General features: G+C 44.3%; 1 protein-coding gene across 1 annotated transcript in view; it reads right to left on the bottom strand.

Moving 5' to 3' along the window:
* The window catches only part of DNAH9 (dynein axonemal heavy chain 9), a 335,073-nt gene that overhangs the window by 273,666 nt on the left and 38,833 nt on the right, over window positions 1-22,574 (bottom strand). The window contains exons 11-17 of the mRNA XM_041771484.1: window positions 18,969-19,037; window positions 17,236-17,362; window positions 13,500-13,755; window positions 12,021-12,262; window positions 7,633-7,768; window positions 4,443-4,639; window positions 3,917-4,341 (exon numbers count right to left, since the gene is read on the bottom strand). Of these exons, the coding sequence (XP_041627418.1) occupies window positions 3,917-4,341; window positions 4,443-4,639; window positions 7,633-7,768; window positions 12,021-12,262; window positions 13,500-13,755; window positions 17,236-17,362; window positions 18,969-19,037 (1,452 nt within the window). The remainder of the gene's footprint in view (window positions 1-3,916; window positions 4,342-4,442; window positions 4,640-7,632; window positions 7,769-12,020; window positions 12,263-13,499; window positions 13,756-17,235; window positions 17,363-18,968; window positions 19,038-22,574) is intronic.

The following is a 22,574-nucleotide window of genomic DNA, read 5'->3' as shown; positions in this document are numbered from 1 at the left end:
ATATTCACCAGTATATTAACTTAATAACCAGTATATTAACTTAATTTCGATGCAAAAAAAATGAGAATTATCTTAGCAGAGTTAGAAAAAGTCCTTCATAAAATGTTTTATCTGTTTGCTACATCCCCTTAACAAACTAGGAATAGAAAGGAATTTCTTGAGGGGCCCCTGACTGGCTCAGTTGGAAGATCATGTGACTCTTGATCTCGGGGGGGTTGTGAGTTCAAGCCCCACCTTGGGTGTAGAGATTACAAAAAGTAAATAAATAAACTTAAAAAAAAGAAGGGAACCTGTTTAATTCCATAAATAGAAACCATAAAAACTCATGGCAAGGGGGGGGCCCTGGGTGCCTCAACAGTTAAGCTTCCGAGACTCTTGGTTTTGGCTCAGGTCATGATTTCAGGGTCATGGGGTCAAGCCCTACATCGGGCTCCATGCTTAGCATGGAGTCTGCCTGTCCCTCTCCTTCTGCTCCTTCTCCTGCTCTCTCTCTCTCTAGTAAATATTTAAGATCTTTTTTAAAAAACTCACAACAACAAATATGCTTAGTGGTAAAATGTTGTAATATCCCCTTTAAGATCAGACAGGATAAGAGCACCTGTTTTTACCACTTTATCCAACATTAAATTGCAAGACCTAGCCAATGTAGCAAGAAAAAAATAGTGATAAACTGCATTTTAAAAAAAAACCTAAGAACAACACTCAGAAGGAAGAAATAAAACTATTATAAATTTGAAGATGATGACTATGTAATAGCAAATACGAAAGAGTGCACAGATAAATTATTGCAATTAATAAGTTAATTTAGCAGAGATGCTTGATACAAAATCAATAATCAGAAATCAATCCCATTCCACAGAAAATACGATTTTAAAATATAGTTTATGCTAGAAGCCTAAAATTGAAATACCTCGGAATAAATCGTAAAGACACGAGAATTATTTTAAAGGTAATGATGACAAAATTTCATCGAAAGACATTAAAGTGCATAGAGAGGGGATCCTGGGTGGCTCAGCGGTTTAGCACCTGCCTTTGGCCCAGGGCGCAATGCTGGAGTCCCGGGATCGAGTCCCACGTCGGGCTCCGGGCATGGAGCCTACTTCTCCCTCTGCCTGTGTCTCTGCCTCTCTCTCTCTATGTCTATCGTAAATAAATAAATAAATCTTTTTTAAAAAAGTAAATAAATAAAGTGCATAGAGAAATGGAAAGATGACCTGTTCATGGGAAGATACACTCTGTATCAGGATGACCACTGTCCTCAAATTGAGCTATAGTCATTGCAATATAATAAAAATCCCAACACGTGTTTTTCTCCTACAAATGGATTTTTAAATTTATGTAAAATAACAAGGGCCAAGAATTGTGGAGGCAGTCTTAATGACAATGAACAAGGCGAGGACTTTACCTGCCAGATATCGGGATTTATGACCAGACAACTAGGACTTTGTCATACAATGCAGTGGCAGACAAATGGCTACATAATGAGAAAGATACAACTATAAACCTTTTAGGAGAGGGTATAGGAGAACATCATTAGGACCTCAAGGCAGAAAGGGATTTCTTTAAGACAAAAGAATGCAACATAAGGGAAAAAGAAAAAGATGAACACATTTGGCTATGTGATGTGCAAACATAGCGTAAATGCGGTGGAAAGGCCACACAATGGGAGGCTGTATCTGCAATATATACAACTAGCATAGGATTAGACTGAGTATATATCAAATATCAAAAAAAAAATTCTAAATATCACAAAGGAAAAAATAAAATCTGATAAAAAGTGGGCAAGAGCTCTGTAAGAGCACAGAAGAAACACAAAGTCACCAGAAACATAAAAAGAGGAGCCACTTTATTCATGATCAGAGGAATACCAAATACGGACCACAGTGAGATACCACTAACCTGATGTGATTGGAAGGCACCTTAGAGGAACCCGGTCATTGTCTCCCTTCAGGGATAAGGAAATGGGGTCAAAGGATGAGAATTCTGCACGTTTATGCTGTTTCGCTGGCCTGCGAGGATCTTACGAAGCTGTGCCTGGTAAGAGGCACCTGGTCGCTGTCATCACTACATTGTGAATCAACCATGTACTCTGATGCTGGCCTTTAGGGTCTTACCCACCCTGGAGGGACTGCCTCCTCTCCCATGGCTGGCTGACCAGTTCCTAAAGGTGGTAAGTGACTTGTCTTTGCGCATGCTTTTCATATGCAAACCAATCAAGCCAGAATTCCTGTCTCCAACACCTCCTCCATCTGGCTCCCACACTCCAGACCACTATTCACTTGCTCTAATCACTCCAGGGCCACAAACCAAAAAACTAGAGATAGTCCCCCTGGCCCCAGAGCCTCTTAGAATCATTCAAAAGAGCCAATCCTAATCCTGCTGACCCTCTCTTGACTATTCTGTTCCATGGAAAACACAATAAAGGTTCTTGCCCTCGTTTTCCCCATCATTCTTTCTGCCTGTTTGACCCCTACTGCCTCCCCGTGTGGCACACAATGTGTCTCATTGTCTTAGAATCTATGATTATAACCAAATACCTTTCCAATGGCAGTCATTTTCCATCAAGTCTCTCAGTTGGCCATACCACACGTAAATAATAGTAAGACTGACATTTTGAAACATGTCTCTGTGTCCTTGGATGGCAGACTTGCTGATGGAGAGGGACCATGGAGCAGCTACATTCAGAGACATCTCTGTTTCTGCCCTGCCTCCAACCAGTACTTCCCTTCGTTGCTTCTCAGGTCCTCAGTGAACCAAAGTTTTTGTGAATGTGGAAAATTGGCCCCTCTTAAAGAACACCTGGCAAATCCCTTTAAAATATCCCACAACACTTGCCTGGAGTTTCCTAGAGTGGAGGACCATCACACTCTTACCAAGTATCTTGGAATTCATCTGCAGATAAACACATCCTTGATGGGGGCCTTTTCCTTTCTGCTCCTAGTACTAGATCACTGAGCAAGGCAGCTGTAGCATTAATTAAGACTACCCCCCAAACTCAAGGAAGGGGTTAGGTTGGCTCCCCTGTGCCCATATGTGACACACCAAAAGCTTATGGCTGTATAGAGGGATCGTGACTTCTGGGTAGAGGTGGTAGTTGAGATTTTTTTTTTTTAAGATTTTATTTATTTGACATAAAGAGAGAGCACAAGCAGGCGGAGCAGGAGAGGGAGAAACAGGCTCCCTGTGGAGAAGGGAGCCTAATGCAGGGCTCTTTCTCAGGACCCTGGGATCATGACCTGAGCTGAAGGCAGATGCTCAACCAATTGAGCCACCCAGGTGCCCCTGTAGTTGAGACTCTGACAGTGGCAGATCTGTGGGGACAGGCAAAGGGGAAGTGACTGGGGGACCATACATCAACCTATTTACCCAGAGACCAATGCTCTGGATGGGAGAGCCTGGCGCTGGATAGTCGAGGTGCACAGGGGAACAGACCATTGCAGATCCAGTCTGTCCATAGCTAGAGTAGCAGAGACAGGCACTGGGAGTGTGAGGATTTAGTGACTTCCACACTGCACAGCTGGATAATCTGAGACAAGGAGCAAGTGGCAGAAATAAAATCTAAGAGGTCCATTAGACCCCCTCCGTTTCCCAGGCTTAAAGAGATTTCACAGCCAGGGTTGCAAAGGGAGCTCGGATCTGCCATTATTGCATAGAACGTTATTTACCACTTACTGAGTGCTTTTCACACCCTGGGCACCAAATGGAAAATAAAACAAAAAGAGGCCATGTCTGGTAAACCGAGGGAAGGGCAGGACTAAAGTTATCACTGTGTCTAAGGGCCTAGAACCTCAGCCAGCTGTTTTAATTTTTAATTCAACCACTGAACCCCTTGGGGAAGAATATGAAAGGGATGAAAAACATGGTGCCCCCCCGCAACTGCATGGGATGCTGGAAGACACTAGAACAACATTATTACCTGTCAGTGACATAGTCAACAAGATGCTGTTTGAACATGAGGCTCCACCTCTTAATTATATTTAGCAGAGATGCTTTAAGAGGCCGGATATCAATTTTCATCCAGCTATCAAATGTTTTGATGGGCTCCAGTCTACACACTTCTTCATAGAGCTTTTCATAGGAGTCAATCTGTGCTTTAAACTGATGGAGGAGAGGAGGATTCTCTGGGATGCCATCTTCTGCATGGGCTTCCATCTCCTCGGGGGTGAGGACATGCCCATACAACAGAAACTGGCTCAGAATCTCCTTCCGGTCCTCCACATAGAGGTAGGAATATTGGCTGAAGGTGTCCCGATAGCCACAGCAGAGGGCCATCATACCCTGAACCCTGTCCAGAAGCTTGGTCCTCATGCTCGCCAAGTGGGCCATGCCCTCTATGTCAGCCTGGTGGGGGAGGGGGGGCAAGACAACACACAGGTTACATCCGCACTCGGCAATAAGTTTGCAGATTGGGCTGGGAGGCAGGGCAGTTGCACACTCAGTACCTGGTAGTGGGGCGAGCCGGTGTGTGGGGAGAGCCGTAGCATCAAAGACGATATTCCAAAAATGCTAGTAATAAGCCCCTCAATAGCGTCATAGAAGCCACCCTTCACTCCATACTCCAGGGAGGGAGAGAAAACTAATTCTGGTATGGCTAAACTCAGGTGTGCTTCAAATATTGGAGTGAGTCCTGCCCTGCATTCTGAAGAACAAGGGACGCATACACACAAAACAAAGAATGGTTAAAATGGGCAAAAGGCAGTACCCATTTTGAAGGCCCTCAGAACACTTCTTTCCCTGCTATAAGCTTTTTGGGCATAGGAAAATAGAAATATAAAATTTGCTAACCCCCCAGAAAAGGTGAGGGTAACGGTCTCTCAGTGTTTATCAACAGGGGAGCCACTGACATTTCGAATAGGCCAATTCTTGCGCAGGCCTGTCCTGGGCATTGCAGGACATTTACCCTCCTGTCCTCGGAGAACACATCCCAGGGACTGCTCAGCCCAAGCCAGTCCCCTTCCACATTCCAAAATGCCTGTGTCAGGGGAGCGAAGGGGGGCGCAGTATGGCCTCTGGTTGAGAACAGGTTGATTCTGCCAAGCTAATTTCTTAGAAACAGCTAATTTCTCCTGAGGCACAACGCCTGCGATTCCACTGGTAGCCACTAGGCGAGCTGTGGCGCCCTTGTCAATAGTTGGCGTTGGCAGGAAAAACAAAAACAAGTTACTATCCTGCCCGTTCTGATCTTCCAGGAAGACAGAACGTCTTTTAATTCTGTAGCTCTACAGTGATAAAAAATTAAAAACTGTATAAATAATTAACAGATCCCTGATTACTTGCTAGACTAACTTGCCTCGCTGAATTTAAATCAAAATATAACAGGGAGCAAGATGTTGCAAGTACAAGATTGCTGCTTAAACTTTTATTAATAACTGCTTATCTTCATAGGTCTCCTTGACTATGGCAATATTTGGGAGACCGTGATGTGCTGGATGCTGTGGGTGGTGGAAACCCATTCGAATCCGTGACCCTCGTTCCTCCTTAGAGGCTGCGGTAAGAGTGGCCGTGTGGCTGCCTTTGGTTAGGTAGGCAAGAGGACTGGCTCACCAGTGGAACATGGAGAATAGTGATGGCTGTCACTTCTGGGCTGTGGCCCTTGAGACAGCAGGGGACCCATCTGTATGCTCGCTCTTTTTCCCCTGCTCATGGATGAGAGCCTGGATGTGTTGGTGGGACCCAGCTCAACCACAGAAATGAAGACAAGGCCCTAGAATGTGGTGGAACCACAGCATGGTAGGAACCTGTCCACTAACCTGAAGCACTCTCCTTAGCTTAGAACTTAGGAGCTAGATCTCTTTGTCATGTAAGCCACATTATTGATGGAGTTTTGGTTACCGTAGCTTCGTCATTCACACCAAACCGAAATAACTGTGGGATCCTCAAAGATATGTAAGACAAGAGCCTTGCCTTCAAAATTGTGGGAATGATAAATCTGCATTACTAGATTCAGATGTATCCCATCAAGTGCATATTTAACTTAAGGGAATGAACAGAAACTACACTACTCTCATGGAATAGTTTTTTAAACCACCTATAATATTGCTTTGCATATGTGCTCCTGCTATATTCTGCATTACTCTCTGTATGAGATACTGATCATTTAATAGATCGGGTTGCATACAGTTTATAGGATATAGAAGACTCATGAGACCATTCGGACTATGTGAGATTTCTGTTCCCTGTGCTCCCATGAGAACCTAATCCCTATGTTCGAGGCAATGACGTCATCATTACCACACAAACCAGATTATCTTGGTGGTTCCACCACCTTGGTCAAGTCGGTCACTTTGGGAGTTAAGAGGGGGAAGAGCAATTCTGCTAGACGGGGTAGCATCTACCCTAGGCAGGGTTTGCATTCTGAGAGGTGACAAGCGAGTTCAGCCCAAGCCAAGTGTGCTGGGGCATCGTCCTGGATCTTCTAGAGAGGTCTGAGGCCCCCTGAACCTCCTACCCTCGAGGAGGTTTGGTTGGTTCTCCAAGGTGGACACTGTTGGCACTGTTCCCTAGGAGCCAGTTCTCCAATCTTCCTGCCCCACTGGCTACTTGAATCCAGGCTCTAGAATGTGATCCCCACCACACCAACTACCCCTGAGCCTGTTTCCTGCTGCCTAATCTCCTTGATTTGGAGCACCCTTCAACCCTGAAAACAAAGACCATGCCTCTGATCTCAGTGACTCCATCTACCGAGACCACGTGGGGTTTGCCCACTTGCACTACACCCAGCACTGAGCCTTGCTTCCCTCTATTCTCAGCCCAGGCGCCTGCACATGCCCTCTTATTGGGGCTGGGTATCTGGACATGGATCTTGACCTACCCATTTTACCACTGGATTTTCTTTCTTCCCTCAGGTTGGAATTGACGTCTTAAAGTCTCATCCCCACCTTCACTCTGGCTTCCAACTATTCACCTCTGCCTTTCCATTTTGATGAATTCTTCAATGCAATGCTTACTAAACTCCTCAGAATCTACCAGAATGTGAAGATTTAATTCAAATTTTGCCTGAACCCTCTGTTCTTTCCATCCCATCACTTACTAGCCAAGGTCAGCCCTGTGTACCTTAACTCGGTTTATCCAGCACAATTTAAAGCTATTTTTTTAAACAGCTCCAGAGAATGCCCATGACCTTCTTAGCATTCCTGTTCCTTGTGACAGTGACCTCATCCACAGCTTGCCTGACTCTTTTTCCACACAGAAAAACTTCTGTTAACCTGGCTACTACAACCTCCCTGTGTTCTTAAAAGGCTTTAGAAATAGAGAACATTAAGCTTGAAGGCACAGAATGTCCCCCTCTCATTGCCATGAACTAAGTCTGGATGAAGCCACCATTACTAACTGGGCTTCATCCTCTTTACTGAAACTTTATTTAGATTAAATTGACATTTATGTTTTTGCTGTTGCTATGGGCCTCACTATCTTAGAGCCTGGCCTACCACCTGAGTTTTAGACAGAGAGACATCTTTCCTCTGGGAACAATTTAGAAACTCAACACCTTGGCTATTTTACTACATACAATTCATAAAATATCCACAACATTTTGGGAAAAGTCTCTAGGCACTTGGTCACACTCCACTGTTATTCAACAGGTGCTGTTATTATCTTCTCAGGGATAATGCACATCCATAAGCCAGTAAATACCAGTGTTTTCCAGGAGGTACTTGAGGGAGCACTCAATAGCAAGAAAAAACCCATCCAGCAACATCTCATCGATGTAGTTAACGTAAGTCTTCCAGATATTAGAGGTTGGGTCTGCCGCAAACAGACCTAGGTTTTCCTACAAAAGAAAGAAGAATGGATTTAAACCATGTTTAATAATATGGAAAGCCTGGTCTAATTGTCATTAATGGGAATAAAGATAACACTGTGGGGGGAAAAAAAGCATTCGTGTGAAAAGTTTGCTATTACACATATATCAAGTCCATTCTGTCTAATGGGTATGACCACTGATTGAAAGGAACAGAGTTGATCCATGAAGGGAATATAGAGTCTCATCCCATCCCCAAGAAAAAAGGATGGTGACAGACTACTTTCCCAGGAAAAATGGGCCACAGGGTGTGATTTATAAGTGTTGATGGATGTGCTGTGGAAGAAGCTATATCAAGGCAGAAGTTAGGGCAGAGAGAGGAAGGGACACTATTGGGGAAAGGGCTTTAGGATTCAAGGCATGTAAGAAATTCGAGGTTCAAACAAGTATAGTGTTTCCTAGCTAGTCTTTAGAAATGAGCTGGAGTGTTTTGTTTGGGGCATTTACTATTAAAAACCATCATATTGAGTGACTTAGAAGATGCGTATACCTAGGGGACCCCTGGATGACTCAGCTGGTTGAGCATCTGACTCTTGACTTCAGCTCAGGTCATGATCTTTGGGTTGAGATCGAGCCCCACATTGGGCTCTGTCCTAGGCATGGAACCTGCCTAAGATTCTTTCTTTCCCACTCCCTCTTCCTCTCCTCTTCTTTCCCTTTCTGAAGAGAGAGAAAAGGGACACCTGGGTGGCTCAGCGGTTGAGCATCTGCCTTTGACTTAGGGCATGATCCCGGGGTCCAAATTTGAGTCCAACATCAGGCTCCTTCAGAGAGCCTGCTTCTCCCTCTGCCCATGTCTCTGCCTCTCTCTCTCTCTCTCTCTCTGTTTCTCATGAATAAATAAATAAAATAAAATCTTAAAAAAAAGAGAAAAAAAGAAAACATACACATAAAGGAACACATGTGTGTCCCCTCCCCCTCTCCCTCCCTCCCTCCTACCCTTGCCTGGTAACATGGCATTGTCTGACAAACAATACAACCTCTTTAAAGGAAATAACAACTCAGTTCTAAAGCGGTATCCAATATGACTAGAACATAGCAAAAAAATTACTAGACATACAAAGAAGCAGGAAAGCATGATATTTAACTAAGAGAGGAAATAATCACCAAGAACAGACTTAGCAAATAACTGCCCTACCAATCCTGGAATGTATCTTCCTCAGACTTATTTTATGTGAGAGAAAAATAAACTGTTGTCACATCAACATAAAAAAAAAAAGACTCCGAAAATAAAATAGATGTTGGAATTAGCAGTCAAGAATGTCATAATTTGATTTAAAAAACTCCTCAAATTTGATGAAAAATAGGTTCAAAAAGCTCACAAACTCTGAGCTGGGTGAACAGAAAACAAACTGATTCAGGCACATCTCAGTGAGACAGAAAACAAACAAACAAACAAACAAAAACACAAAGATTAGAAAAAAAGAATCTATTAAAAGCAGTCTGAGAGAAACAATACATTATAGAGGAACAAAGAAACAAATTAGGGCTGGCTTCTCAGAAACATCGGAGGGGAGGAGGAGACAAGGAAATAATTTTTGTAAGAGAAATAAAATTGTCTATGCTGATTTCTATATCCAATGAAACTATCCTTCAAAAAAAAAAAAGTGAAATAAGGACACTTCAGAGAAACAAAAACTGAGAGAATCTGTCATTGGCAGACTGGATCTGCAAGAAAAGCTAAAGGGAGTTCTTCAGGCTGCAGAGAAACGACCACAAGTGGGAAGTCAGTTTTTCAGAAAAGAAAAAACAAGTTTGGAAATGGGGAGTATGTGGGTGAATATAAAATACTATAAATATCTTTTCTTGAGTTTTCTTTTATTTTTTAAAAGATTTATTTATTTATTTTAAAGAGAGAGAGAGAGTGGGGGAGGGACAGAGAGAGAGGGAGAGAATTCTAAAGCAGGCTTCCTGTTGAGCATAGAGCCTGACTTGGAGCTCCAACCCAGGACCCTGAGATCCTGACCTGAGCTGAAATCAAGAGTTGGACACTTAACTGACTGAGCCACCCAGGTGCCCCTTTTTCTTGAGTTTCTAAAACAAAAATATAATACCCTGCAAGGCCTGGGATTTATTGTGGGATTTATTTCACACACATGTACACTCAACAGTACAAAAGTTGGAGGGGGGTTTGAACTGAACCATAGGGTGGCTAGGTTCCTATATTTCACAGGAAAACTCTAAGTTGAAACATACTAAAGTCCAGAATGACCACTGCAAATGGATGGGATGACTATGCAACATGATGGAATGCCAATTGAGAAATTAGGATAGGAACACCTGGGTGGCTCAGTGGTTGAGCGTCTGCCTTTGGCTCTAGTTGTGATCCCAGGGTCTGGGGATCGAGTCCTGCATTGGGTTCCCTGCAAGGAGCCTGCTTCTCCCTTTTCTATGTTTCTGCCTCTCTCTGTCTCTCATGAATGTATGAATGAATGAATAAATAAATAATCTTAAAAAAAAGTAGAATAGAATATTTTTTAAATAGTTAACAAAAAGATGGTAGGAAGGGAAGAACAGAAAAGCAAAACAGACATGAAGCAAATAGGAAATGGCGAGATGGTGAGGTAAATCCAATCACAGCATAATTACATTAAATGTAATAGTCTAAACATTCCAGTTAATAGGCAGAGTTGTTAGGGATGTAAGTCTCTACTATATTGTCTACAAGAGAAGAAATTTGATTCCAAAGAAACCAACAGGTTGAGTGTAAAAGGGTGGGAAGATGGGCAGTGCAAAGTAGGAATGGTGAATCTGGAAGGCAAGACTACAGTATTAACAGGTCAAGGGAGTATTAAGAGAAATAAAAAGTCAATTAACAAACAAATTATTTTTAAAAAGAAACAAAGGAGCATCAAACACTTGATGAAAACTCTGACCACACTAAAGGCTTAGACAAATCATCCAGAGTCACAGGCAGAGATTTTAACCCTCTATCTTCAGTAATTGGGAGAATAAAGGGGCAAAAAACTCAGAAGATCTGCACAATACTATCAACCACTTTGAACTAACTGGTATTTATGGGACACTATACCCAACAATGGAAGAATAAACAAATTGTCAAGTGGACAAGGAACATGCAATAAGGTGGATAGTATTCTAGGTGTTGGAACAAGTATTGGTGTATTCCAAACAATTCAGATCTTAGAGAGTATTTTCTCTGAACACAATGGGACTGAACTCGATGCCAATTTCATCAAGCTAGCCAGAAGAGCCCCGAACAAGTGAAAATCAAACAATGCACTTCTAAACAACTACTGAGTTAGAGCATGAGTCACAAGCAAAAAAAAAAAAAAAAAAAAAAAATTAAGACTGAATGACAATGGAAATGAGGTGCACAAAATTTCTGGAATGCAACTAGAGCAGAGCTCATAGGGAAAATTATGTCAAATGCTTGTATTCAAAAAGAAGAAGAAAGGCTCAAAATCTATACCCTAAGTTTCTGTCCTTGGAGGCTGTCCTCATGAATAGGTGAGCATCAAGACCCCAAATTAAGGAAAGAAAGGATAAAGAACAAAGAATAGAAATCAATGAACTAGAAAGCAGATAAATAAAGTTAACAAAGTCAAAAGTACAACACGTTGCTTGCTTCAAACAATAGACAATCCCAGATAGCATCTGTGACTCATTACTGATTTTGTGCGTGAGATCAACCTGCCAGAACTGGCCCATGTAGGGCAGCTGGAGTAGAGCTGAAGCTGGTGGCCACTTATAGCTCCCTTCCACGGTCTAGTCTTTGATGGCAAACACGAAGCTGCCCTGATCATAACGCAGGGCAGAGCCTTCCTGCAGGAAGTACAGCCGCCTGCACTGTTTCTTCTCTTTACAAAGGCAGGTAGAGAGGCCACGGTCATCTTTCATCTCCTCAGGCATATAGAGCCAGGTTATGGAGGTGCTGCTGGGGGTTCAGATGGGCTGTGTGGAGCAAGTCGGGGCTGGTTAGTATAGAAGGTAATTTAGGGTTTGGTACTGGGCACGGCCTTCTCTCTCCTTGAGGTTTGGTGTGGGACTTAAGTCATGCAGGATCACCGTTAAGACAGTATTAATTTTGACATACTGATACCAGAATGTGCCTTTCCTTCTCCCTATCTGTTAGCATCCCTGAAGGCAGAAGGCACAACCTCTGTTGATTGTCTTAATTTTCAAATCACTTCTTGCACCCAAACACACTTCCGGATGCTCCCCCTTGGCCAATGGTATGTGTATCTGAGAGGCTGGTTATTACCTGAACAAGGGCATGAATCTGAAGTCCAGATTCTTTGATGAGATTGTAGTATTTTTCCAGCTGATCATGCTGATCATCCATGGAAAGAAGGCATTCCTTTTTTCCATCTTTTCTTTTAAATATTGGAGACACCCATGTTTTCATGATGTTTTGAATCTCTTCCACATTGTCTTTAGCCTTCTGAATTCTTTGTTCGAGATCACGGATGCTATCGGTGATTTGAATGACATAATCCCAGATGCCTGTGCCCCCAAAGAAACAAAATTAATAGGAATAGCTAAAGGTCTAGTTGCTAGAAAAGGTAAGGATTTAATATTTGTAGGTTTTAAAAGACTTTTTCCCGGGTAGGTTGAACAGCCCATGCTTATCATAACCCTCATAAAGGAGGGAAAGAAACAAAGAGGTAATGCTTACCAAACCAGTGCACAAAAGTTGGCACAGTTGCTGGGGCATAACCAGTGCACCATGATGATTTCATTTGGGTTAATGAACCTTATTTTTCTAAACACTTTTGCTTTATTAAATGTTGAAAATACTGTTCCCTCTTGTATATAACATACAGTTCTAACTCATTATGACATTCTAAGACTTCTGAGTTGACCATAACTTTCTTGGGAAACTTTAACTCTTTTGAGTTCAAAGGAAAATTAATCTCCCTCCCCTGTGATTCCTCATGCTTTATTTTTAACTCTATGATAGCTTTTTATCACAGCCTGTCTTGCACAATTTACAGTTGTACATGTCTGTGGTCCCAACTAAGTGTGAGCTCTTTGAGGGTAGGAGCCATGTCTCATACACCTCATATCCCATATTGCCCCCGAGTCCATCAGACAGTATCCTACAAATGTTAATCCATCAATGAAATTAGTACTGAATTAGAGGATACATGAGAATTAAATGCATAGTACCCTCATTTAAGAGGTCTAAAGTTTAGGGGTGCCTGGGTGGCTCAGTCGGTTAAGCATCTGACTCTTGATTTTAGCTCAGGTCATGATGGGTCATGGGATCGAGTCCCACATTGGGCTCCATGCTCAGCAGGGAGTCCACTTGAGATTCTCTTCTTCTCCCTCTACCCTTCCCGCTACTCACACTGTCTCTCAAATGAGTAACTCTCAAATAAATAAAAAAAGATGTCTACAGTCTAGTGAAGAAAAGTAACTCATAATATAGTAAAAGCCCTCATTCACAGTGTGCCCAACATATGTTGGAGACCACGGGAGGTGTCATGTGACCTCGGAGCCTCCTGCAGCACATGGTGGCAAGATTTTCTAAATCTACCAATCATATCCAAAAGAGAAGGAAGAAAAGGAATACTACCCTTCTTGTCTTCTCTGCTTTGAGTGTGTGTCTGAGAGCGTAGGCTTGTGTTTCAAACAAAAACCAGACTGGAGGGGGATAATTCATGGTTCTATCCACTTTATCAGGATCTTAACCCCTGACCTCCCTCCCTCCCCTGGATTCCAGGCGGTGCCCTGTTACCTTCTGTTTTCCAGCTCAGAGTCTCCTCTGCAGCTCTTAGGTGGAGGTCGATACCCTGCAGCTCTTCCTCCACTAAGGGAAATTCCACCTCTATAAGAGTTTTCACAATCTTATTGTACCAATTTGCCATCAGCTCCAACTTAGCCACAAGCTGCCGATAGAATTCCCTGGAGGAGAACATGGCTGCTGCTGTCTCAGGAACATGTTGCTTCTGCCTGGGTTCAAGATAACTCATTTCCTTCAGCACGGAAATCAGCTGGAAAGGAGAATCCACATTACGTGGCTGTGGCTCAGTGGCCATGAAAAACAGCAATCACCAGTCAAAGATAGGAAAATTCCGGGGCCCCCAAGATCCTTATGGGGCCCTTCTTAACTTTTGCTTCTACCTCTTTTGCAAATCTAGAAGAAGGAAATTTGAGTTTTAGGCAGAAGGAAGAGGACTCAGAGTCAGCAACAATCACCGAGTGCGTAAACCCCAAAGAGCAACTGCAGAAAGGTGGCCTCAGAGACAAAACAGGGCTACCTTGATGCTTTTGGGTATATGACTGACACAATGATGGGTTCGTGCTGATGGAGTCTGTTAGTTCCCATGGCGGAGCGAGGGAGTGCGGGAGGGGAATCACCTGGTCTGGGCCAGCCCCGTGCCTGAGAAGCCTCGAACTCAGACTCCTGGTAGTCTCCCCAATCAGGTCACAAGCACAAGAGACACTGACAATTGAGAGGCGATGCACCATTGTACAACTTGGGATCATCAGATAAGATCATCTGAAATAGCCCTTCACTTCCATAAGCCTGCATTGGTGTATCTTTGTGTCTTAACATATGAGGAAATGGAAGTACCTGCACCTCTCGGAACATCTGTGGGTGCTACGTTTAGTGGAAGTACACAAGTGAGAGGCCAAGCAGATGTGGTCCAATGGAAAAAGGAGCTTTCATCTGGGTTTTTAGGCATACTGGTCTTCATTCTTTGTTTATACTTTTTAAATTTTAATTGAAAAAGAGAGAGAGAGAGAGAGAGAGAAAGAAAGAGAGAGAGAGTCAGGGAGGGGCAGAGGGAGAAGAATAAGCGGACTCTGCACTGTATGCAGAGCCTGATGCAGGGATTGATCCCACAACCCTGAGATTATGACCTGAGCAGAAATCAAGAGTTAGATGCTTAACTGACTGAGCCACCCTGATGCCCCACCCCCTTTAATTTATCCTTTTACCTCTGAACCTATGAGGACTAGTATATATAGGTAGGTGTGATAAAACAGATACCAGGCCATAGATTCTGCCCCCCTCTCCTTCCACTCCCCTTTCCCGACCTCTGCAGGGACATCTGGGCTCCTAGCTCCCCTTGCAGTGGTTCCAGATCAGTGCTTCACTGCTGCCCAGCCAATTCTCCTCAGGGTTTAGGCAAATGCTAACCATTTGGCAGGACCTAGGCCTCCTAGTTTATTTTGAAACCAGCTCAAGGTAGATATTAAAAATTTAAATGTAAAAACTGAAAACAAAAACAATTAAAGCCTGGAGGCTACTTATATAATATTGAGGTGGAGAAGGCCCTTCCAAACATACAACAGGAAATAAAAGATAAAATTTATAAGTATGAAATATCATTCACATAATAAAATGGCACACCTCAACTGGTAAAAACAAAAACAAAAACAAAAACAAAACAAAAACACATATGCAACAGATTTCTTAATAGCTGACAAATATTTCCCAAATATTCTAACAAATTCAGAGGAAAAGAGAGTATTTCCACTCCAAAATGGGAGAAAGACATGAATAAGCAATTTGTAAAAGAAGAACTATAACTGGCCAATGAACACATGAGAAAGTTCTACTTTGCTAGTGGTCAGATATAAACTAAAACAATGTTGAAATATTATAAATGTACATACATTTATAATATCTTTTATTTTTTACTGTTATATTTTTATATATTATATATTATATTTTGTTTTATTTTTATATGTTTTCATATTTAATTTATATATATTTAATATTTATTACTGTATTTTATTTCATCGTAAGATGCCTTCAATAGTAAGATTCACCATTATTTCATGTCCAACTATGGAAGAAAGAAAAAAAATATGGCATGTTAAACTATAAACACATGCCATTTTCAAAGATGCTAAGATGTTTTTAAAAAAAGTGCATCCTACAGTCAATGAAATACAGATTGATAAAACTAGAAGATAATGTAAATGCCCAATGATAGGGAATTTAAAATAATTTAAAGAAATAATTTATAAAAAAATATTTTTCACCCATATAATTCCTATAATGGCCATAAAGGGGCAAATCTGATCATGTCCCTCTAGAATATGTGTGTTTCTATTCATCCTTATTAGGACTGCCATTGTCACATTGCTCCAAGCAGGAGCTAAGGGATGTTTGCAGCTCTTCCTTGACTTGTATATTTGGTTGTCTCCCCTTAACTCACTTTTTAATTCAGGTATTAATTCCCTCTCCCCATTTTTCCCTTCTTTCCTCTCCCCCCTTGCCTCCTATTACCTACAAACACCTATAAAGCACCCACTACATGCTGTGCATTGGGGCAGAGAGAGTCCTTGCTCTGGAGTATACAGGAGAGGAGTGGTCCATCCCCCATACCATCCTGAGGGCTGCTGAGTTCCTACAACTACTTCAGCTCAGTTTCTGGCTCTCTATTGCTGCATTCCTGGAGAACATGCTACTGAGGAGCAGGCAAGGGCTTTTAGCTCCTTGCAGCCTATACTTTTAACATTTTTTTTCCCCATATGCTTCCTGATACGGGCTGGCTTTTGATTTTCACGTTTCTCCAGCTTTACGCTCTCCATGCTGCCACAGTCCATAAGGACTTTCTGCTCTTCCGATCAGCTAGAGCAGTATCTCTCAGTCTCAGTACTACTGACATTTTCAGACAAAATCTCCTGTTTGTGGGGTGCCATCCTGCATATTGTAGGAAGTTTAGCAGCATCCTTAGAATCTACTCACCCTACACCATTGGCATCCAGTCCATGTTTAGCAACGCAAATTACTTCCAGGGGGACAAAATTGCCTCAGTTGAGTATCCGTAATCTAGAGTTTTATTTCCAAAGCTACTCCAGTGTGATTTATCATATATGATCTAATAAAGATACATCTCTACATGTTGAGGTTCCAGCTCCCAACTAGCTGGTGGGTTCCTTGAGGGCAGGAACTGGATCTTATATTTGGTTGGCCTTCTCATGTCTAGTCAACAGCCTTCATGTGGAGCATGCATTCAAGGCAGGCACAGTCAACTCTGTTTGGTACCAAAGGGTAATGCTGTCACCCCCTCTGTCCAAGGATGGGTAGTAATATCTATTCCTGTATAGGTATACCTTCTGGAATTTCAAACAGTGCATATTTAGAAGAGGATATTGAAACTTGCAGATGAGTTCATCTTGACTGTAACTGCCATTCTAACTTTGTGCCTGAAGTCAAGTTCATAATAAAGCTATTACCACACAAATGAAAGGTAAAAAAAATTTTTTTTCAATTATATTCTGTTGTGCAAAATCAATGCAAATCTATTGGCCAACCATGGAGAAAAATGTGGACATTAGACAACCTAAGAAAACACCACACCTCAGGATTCATTCCCCAGGAGGAGATCCAGGGTAGAAATTCTTTTCAGCACCTTCTATATTCTTATAAAAAGCCCCTTTGCCTTGGAGATCAGTGGAGTTCAATGAGTCTCTTGAGGAGCCCAAAAGGAATTTTCTGCCCCCTGATTTACCTGGGGGCTAAAGTTGACGGTGATCTGCTTTGTCTCAGGGTCACGTTTCAGGAGTGGCCGGGAAAGGTTGTATTGGGACTTCTCTGACACTGTCTGACACCAGTCCTCATAGAGTCTTGCCTCATACCTGCGAGAACCAGAGACAACAGCCACCTGTTATGCACCCTTCCAGCACCCAGTAACGACCAATTGAAGACAGAGATATCTTAACAAATATGCAACCCAGATATCTAAGTACGTACATACACATGTGTATATCATGAGCTGAAGATACTATTGGTAAAATACCTGAATCCATTCTTTTTTCTTTTCTTTTTTAAATTTTTGTTTATTTATTTAAAAGGGAGCAAGAAAGAGAGCATGAGTGGAGGGGTTGGGAAGAGCAGAGGGAGAGGGAGAAGCAGACTCTCCGCTGAGCAGGGAGCCTGACACAGCATTCACTCAGGATCCTAAGATTATGACCTGAGCCAAAGGCAGACACTTGGGGCCACCCAGGTGCCCCTTCCTGAATCCATTCTTAAGTCAATGACTCAGCCTTCAGGTAGCACCTCATTTCGAAAGGTGGCACAGCTTAAATGACAGGAGAGCAGAAAGAAAGGCTCCATGAAATCTTTTCAGGGCAGAAGGGGAGTTGTGACCACTCTCATTAAATCCTGGAAGAACTTACTGGCTAAGATTTGCTCTCATGCTAATCTTCATGCAGCTCAAGATGTCCCTTGCTCGGTCATTAAACACTGACTGGATGCCTACCATGTGTTGGGCTTGAAGGGATAACATGGGGAATAACACCCCATGGTAAATGCAGCTAATGTGTTGGAGCACGGGTAAGCAGAAAATACAGGAGTACAATCCTGGAGAGATGTACCGGGCATGAGGCCTCTCATGGCAGGGGTGAGTGCATGATGAGGAGAACACTAGGAAGGCTTCATGGAAGAGGGGCCACACTGAGCTTTGATGGAGTGTCAGAGGACCAGGAGAGGTAGGACAGTGAAAGGGAAATGAATGCTCCCAGTAGAAACAACAGCACAGCCCTGGGCAGAGGTAGGAAAGAGTGGACTGTGATCTGGGGACACCTGAGACTACAGGGGCAGAGGTCAAGGCTGGAGAGGGAGGCAAAAGCCACGAGGAAGAGATGAGAGTTGGGGGGAGACCCTAAGAGGCCCCCCAGCCAGAGGATGTGCCAGCATCATCGGATCTGGGATTTGCTAACCATGGGGCAGTAGAACCTGTACCCACAGAAGACTTAACTGTGGCTTTAGAGCAGGAATAGCTCTGAGTCCATGCAAATTGTCATTCTTACCATTTCTGTGTCAGAAGACACAGGACATATTTATAAAACTCATCTCCTCTTTCTGCAGCACCAACTCTTGCTTTCTGCTCAGTGAGCAGCTGCTATGATTTTCTGTGACACTGAGCCCCACGTGCCACAAGGAGCGCCCTACTTCCTCCAGCTCTGCCAAGTTCACGCTCCTCACAAAACCAGCCTGGAAAGTGTCTGTAACTAGAACGGAGCTGCATCTCCCCCCCAGACCCTGGGTCGGTGACCCCAGAAGCGCTGTACTCATAGGCATTGCGGTTACATCATAAGACAGAGAGTGGCATTTGGCAGCCCTGTGTGTGTGTGTGGGGGGGGCCCTCCGGGTTTTTGCTGCACAAACCCTGAGCCACAAAATGCCTCACAGGGTAGGGGGGTGTGCCATTTGCAGAACAATGCAACCCCAGAAGCCACTTACTTTTCCAGCAACGAGAGCATATCTTCATATTTCTGGGTCATTCGCTTTCCTTCGGCAGATTCCATGCAACTGTCCCCACAAAAGAGAACAAGAAACGGCACCAGTTTAGAAGAAGCCAACATAACCATCTAAGTAACAAACTGCAGCCTGGAAAGAGACTGAATGGTTTTGGGGGCAGGTTTCCAAAGGCCCCTAAAGGAGCCTACCTCCTTCCTCGAGAACATCACCCACCGGCCACCAGAGGGCAGCTGCACTTCCTGAAATGCTCGCCTCACCCCCCCACGGGGGGGGGGGGGGAGGGGGGTGCAGGGAGAGCAGGACACAGCTACCCCCCACCCCTAGCCCAGCCAGTCCAGTGTGAGGAAGCGAAGTTCTTCCAAAATCTAAATAAAAGGGAAACTGAGATATGAGAAGAAAATTCTAGATGCAGCTTTCTGTATTTCGGGGAAAAAAACTGCATATAACATTATGCCTCATAACAAAACTATGTAACATTAAACAATGTTTTATATATGTGTGTATATACATATATAGTAGTGTATGCACATACATGTGTATGTTATAAACATACATATATAACATGTATGTGTATCTTTCTCCTTCCCTGAAATCCTTCTAGGACACGTGATGAAAAGCTCTCTTACTCATTGACATGTCTATACAAGGTTCCTCTCTCACCTCTTGTGCCCCCAAATGTGAGCACACCGATGCACACATGTGCATACACATACAACACACACTCAGAGGCTCCTGCGGGGATGCTGGGAGCCACAGGGGAACAGAAGCAGAGTCCGGCTGGAGGCCCATTACCCACACTACTACCTGGTTTCGATGCTCCTCTGCAACCCAAAATGAAGAGACCAGCCTCCAGGAGAATTGAAGCAGCTGCCACTTTCAGAACCTTCACATGAACTGTGTTGGAGGGTCTGTTTTGTGTGTGTTCTGCCGGCAAAGTGAGGCAGCTTTTTGCAGACTTTAAAACACCTACTTGGACTTTACCAACAAGGTTTCTTCATCAGGTCTCTTGAGCTTACAGTATAAGCCCGCAGGCCTGCAGAGTAAGCATTGGATTTCCTGGTAGGGTTTTCCCCCCTCTACTTGCTTAGTTCCCTTTCCTGGTGAATGAGCAGATGCACCTGTCGAGGCAGCAAAGAGACGTGGAAAGGGCTTCGGACTAGGTGGGTGCCCTACCTCCCCCCCATCCCAGTCTTACCCTCACGAGCTGTGGGATTTCTGCAAACCTCCTAACCCTAGATCTCAGTTTTGTTTCTTGGAGAATGAGGCCAGAGGGGAGAGCGGTTTTTCACACTGGGGCCCGTGCAGGGTGCCTGGAAGTTTGATAGGTCACAGGAGTAAGTGCAAACTTCCCATAGGTTCTACTTCTCTTCGCGGTAAGGAAAGTAGCCAGTTTGTATATACAGTTGACCTTCAACAACCTGTTGGGGAGGGGGGTGCTTCAGAGACGCCAACCCCCATGCCAGCAGAAATCCGCATGTAACTGTAACTCCCTAAAAACTTAACTACTGTTGACTGGCAGCCTTCCTATAATGTAAAGAGTCAATGAACACATATTTCCTACATTATTGCCTTATATAGTGCATTCTTATGATAAAGGAAAGAGAAAAAAACGGTAAGAAAATCGTAAGGAAGGGAATGCCTTACAGCACCATAAAAACTCTGTCTAGGTAGTGGGCCCTGTGCCCCCCGCCCAAGATCTATCTTCTGCTTCAGCAGTGTGTGCAGGGAACAGACCCGGTGCCACACCTCCTTCCGGCCTCCCCACCACCCTCCTACCTCTTGCCCAGCGGCAAACTTTGAAACCATCCTCTCAGGCACCTCCTGCCTGCAGACCCGCCAGCACCAACCACAAGCTCCCGGGTTCATCAGAAGTACTCCACGTGGTCAGCCTGCACCTGCAGACCTCTTTCGCCTCCCTCCTTCCAGGCTTCTATGTCTACTGCAGTGATGTGGCTCTGGAGGGCTGGGCCACTTCTGCCACTTGGCCAAGAATGCTCAAGAGTGTCCAGCATCTCTTGAAGTTGCAAAAGCCATGCCTTCGCTGCGCCTCTTCTAGAACACGCAGGAGCCATCCCCAGATGGGAGGGGTAAAACCTGTGGTGCCGTGGAGGCTGCCAGGGAGGTGGACGAGAACCTGAACCAGGTCCCTCTGGGTCTGCTGGCCCTGGGCTCTGCCCATCAGACTTCCTCCCCGCTCCTCATGAGTCCTGGAGAACAACTTCCTAGAGGAGCAGGTGAAACTCAAGAAGATGGTGAGCACTTGATGCACCCAGACTGGGCTGGGCAGGTGGCTCCTCCTGTGCCAAAGGCTGGCTCACTCTCCAGCAGGACGAGACTTGCCTCCCGGACCCCTCTGGTGTCCCCGTGGTGTCAGGACTTCGGCAGGAGCCTACCTCTCCCTGCAGCTACTAGGCAGCTTTTAACCACCCTGTAGCCCTCGCCCAAGCCCTGGACCAAATGGAAACTAAAACTTTGTAGAAAAAAAAAAATCTGGGCTTAAATCAGCTGTATAATATAGGGTACAGTACAAACGTGAATTCATTTTTAAATGAATGAATTTCATTCCCCTTTTGGGGACTTTTGGGGGGAGCTGTAGAGGACACTTTGGGATGTCAATCAGATCCCCCCTCCAGGCCCAGGCCCTCTTACCACTTCCCATCCCCCTTGGCCATCGATGCTGGCTGCTGACAAAGCGCAGCTGCCTCCCTTTTGGGGAACAGCTGCAGCCAGAGAGCCCCTTGCCCAAGATCATGCCCCTCCCCTGGGACAGCCCACATCCACAGGCAGGTTAAGAAGATGGGGGCTCAGCAGTACTTGGGGCCAAGCCTCCTGTGGCTGGGGACTCCCTGGAAAGGGCTCTGAGCTGGGACTCCTGAGCCCTGGAATGTTCCAGTTCCTTCTGGGCTCTCTCTGGGAAGGCCTATCACCTCATTTGCTTCTCTGAGTTTCTTCCTCTGCAAAACAAAGAGCTCAGCTAGCTCAGACCGGATCCGCAGGCCTGTGTATTTGATCTGTGTGGAGTTTGGGGAAAGGTGAGGTACATGCTAATTCTGAAGTTGGCCACTTTCATACACATCGTGATTTTCAGCTTCTCTTGGAGTCAGGAGATTGCTCACACTGAGCCTGCTTTTCTGCTGGGCAGCCCTGGATGGGGGGTGGGGACCCCTGCTGGACCACATCCTGGCTGTCTTGCATCATCTTCCCAGCAGCCTCTGAAAGACTTCAGTCTTACCACCTGGGCCAGAGGGGCTCTAACACCCCACCTAAGGCCAGAACACCTGTAAGGCCCGTGTCTCAACGCTAATTTTTCTGTTTGGTTTGCCAAAGCTGAGAGCCCTCCATGAGGGTCTTTAGAAAGAAGATTTGAAAGATGGGGGTGGCTCAGTGGCTGAGCATCTGTCTTCAGCTCAGGGCGTGATCCCAGAATCCTGGCATCAAGTCCTACATCGGGCTCCCCGCAGGGAAACTGCTTTGCCCTCTGCCTATGTCTCTGCTTCTGTGTGTGTGTGTGTCTCTCACAAAAAAAAAAAAAAATCTTCAAAAAAAAAAAAAAAGAACAAAAGAGGGGTCACTGAAAGACTGCCCTTC

Source organism: Vulpes lagopus, chromosome 10 (genome assembly GCF_018345385.1).
Source record: "Vulpes lagopus strain Blue_001 chromosome 10, ASM1834538v1, whole genome shotgun sequence".
Classification (NCBI taxonomy): Eukaryota; Metazoa; Chordata; class Mammalia; order Carnivora; family Canidae; genus Vulpes; species Vulpes lagopus.
Note: the sequence above shows the minus strand (reverse complement) of the source record. Positions and strands in the feature narration are given on the sequence as shown.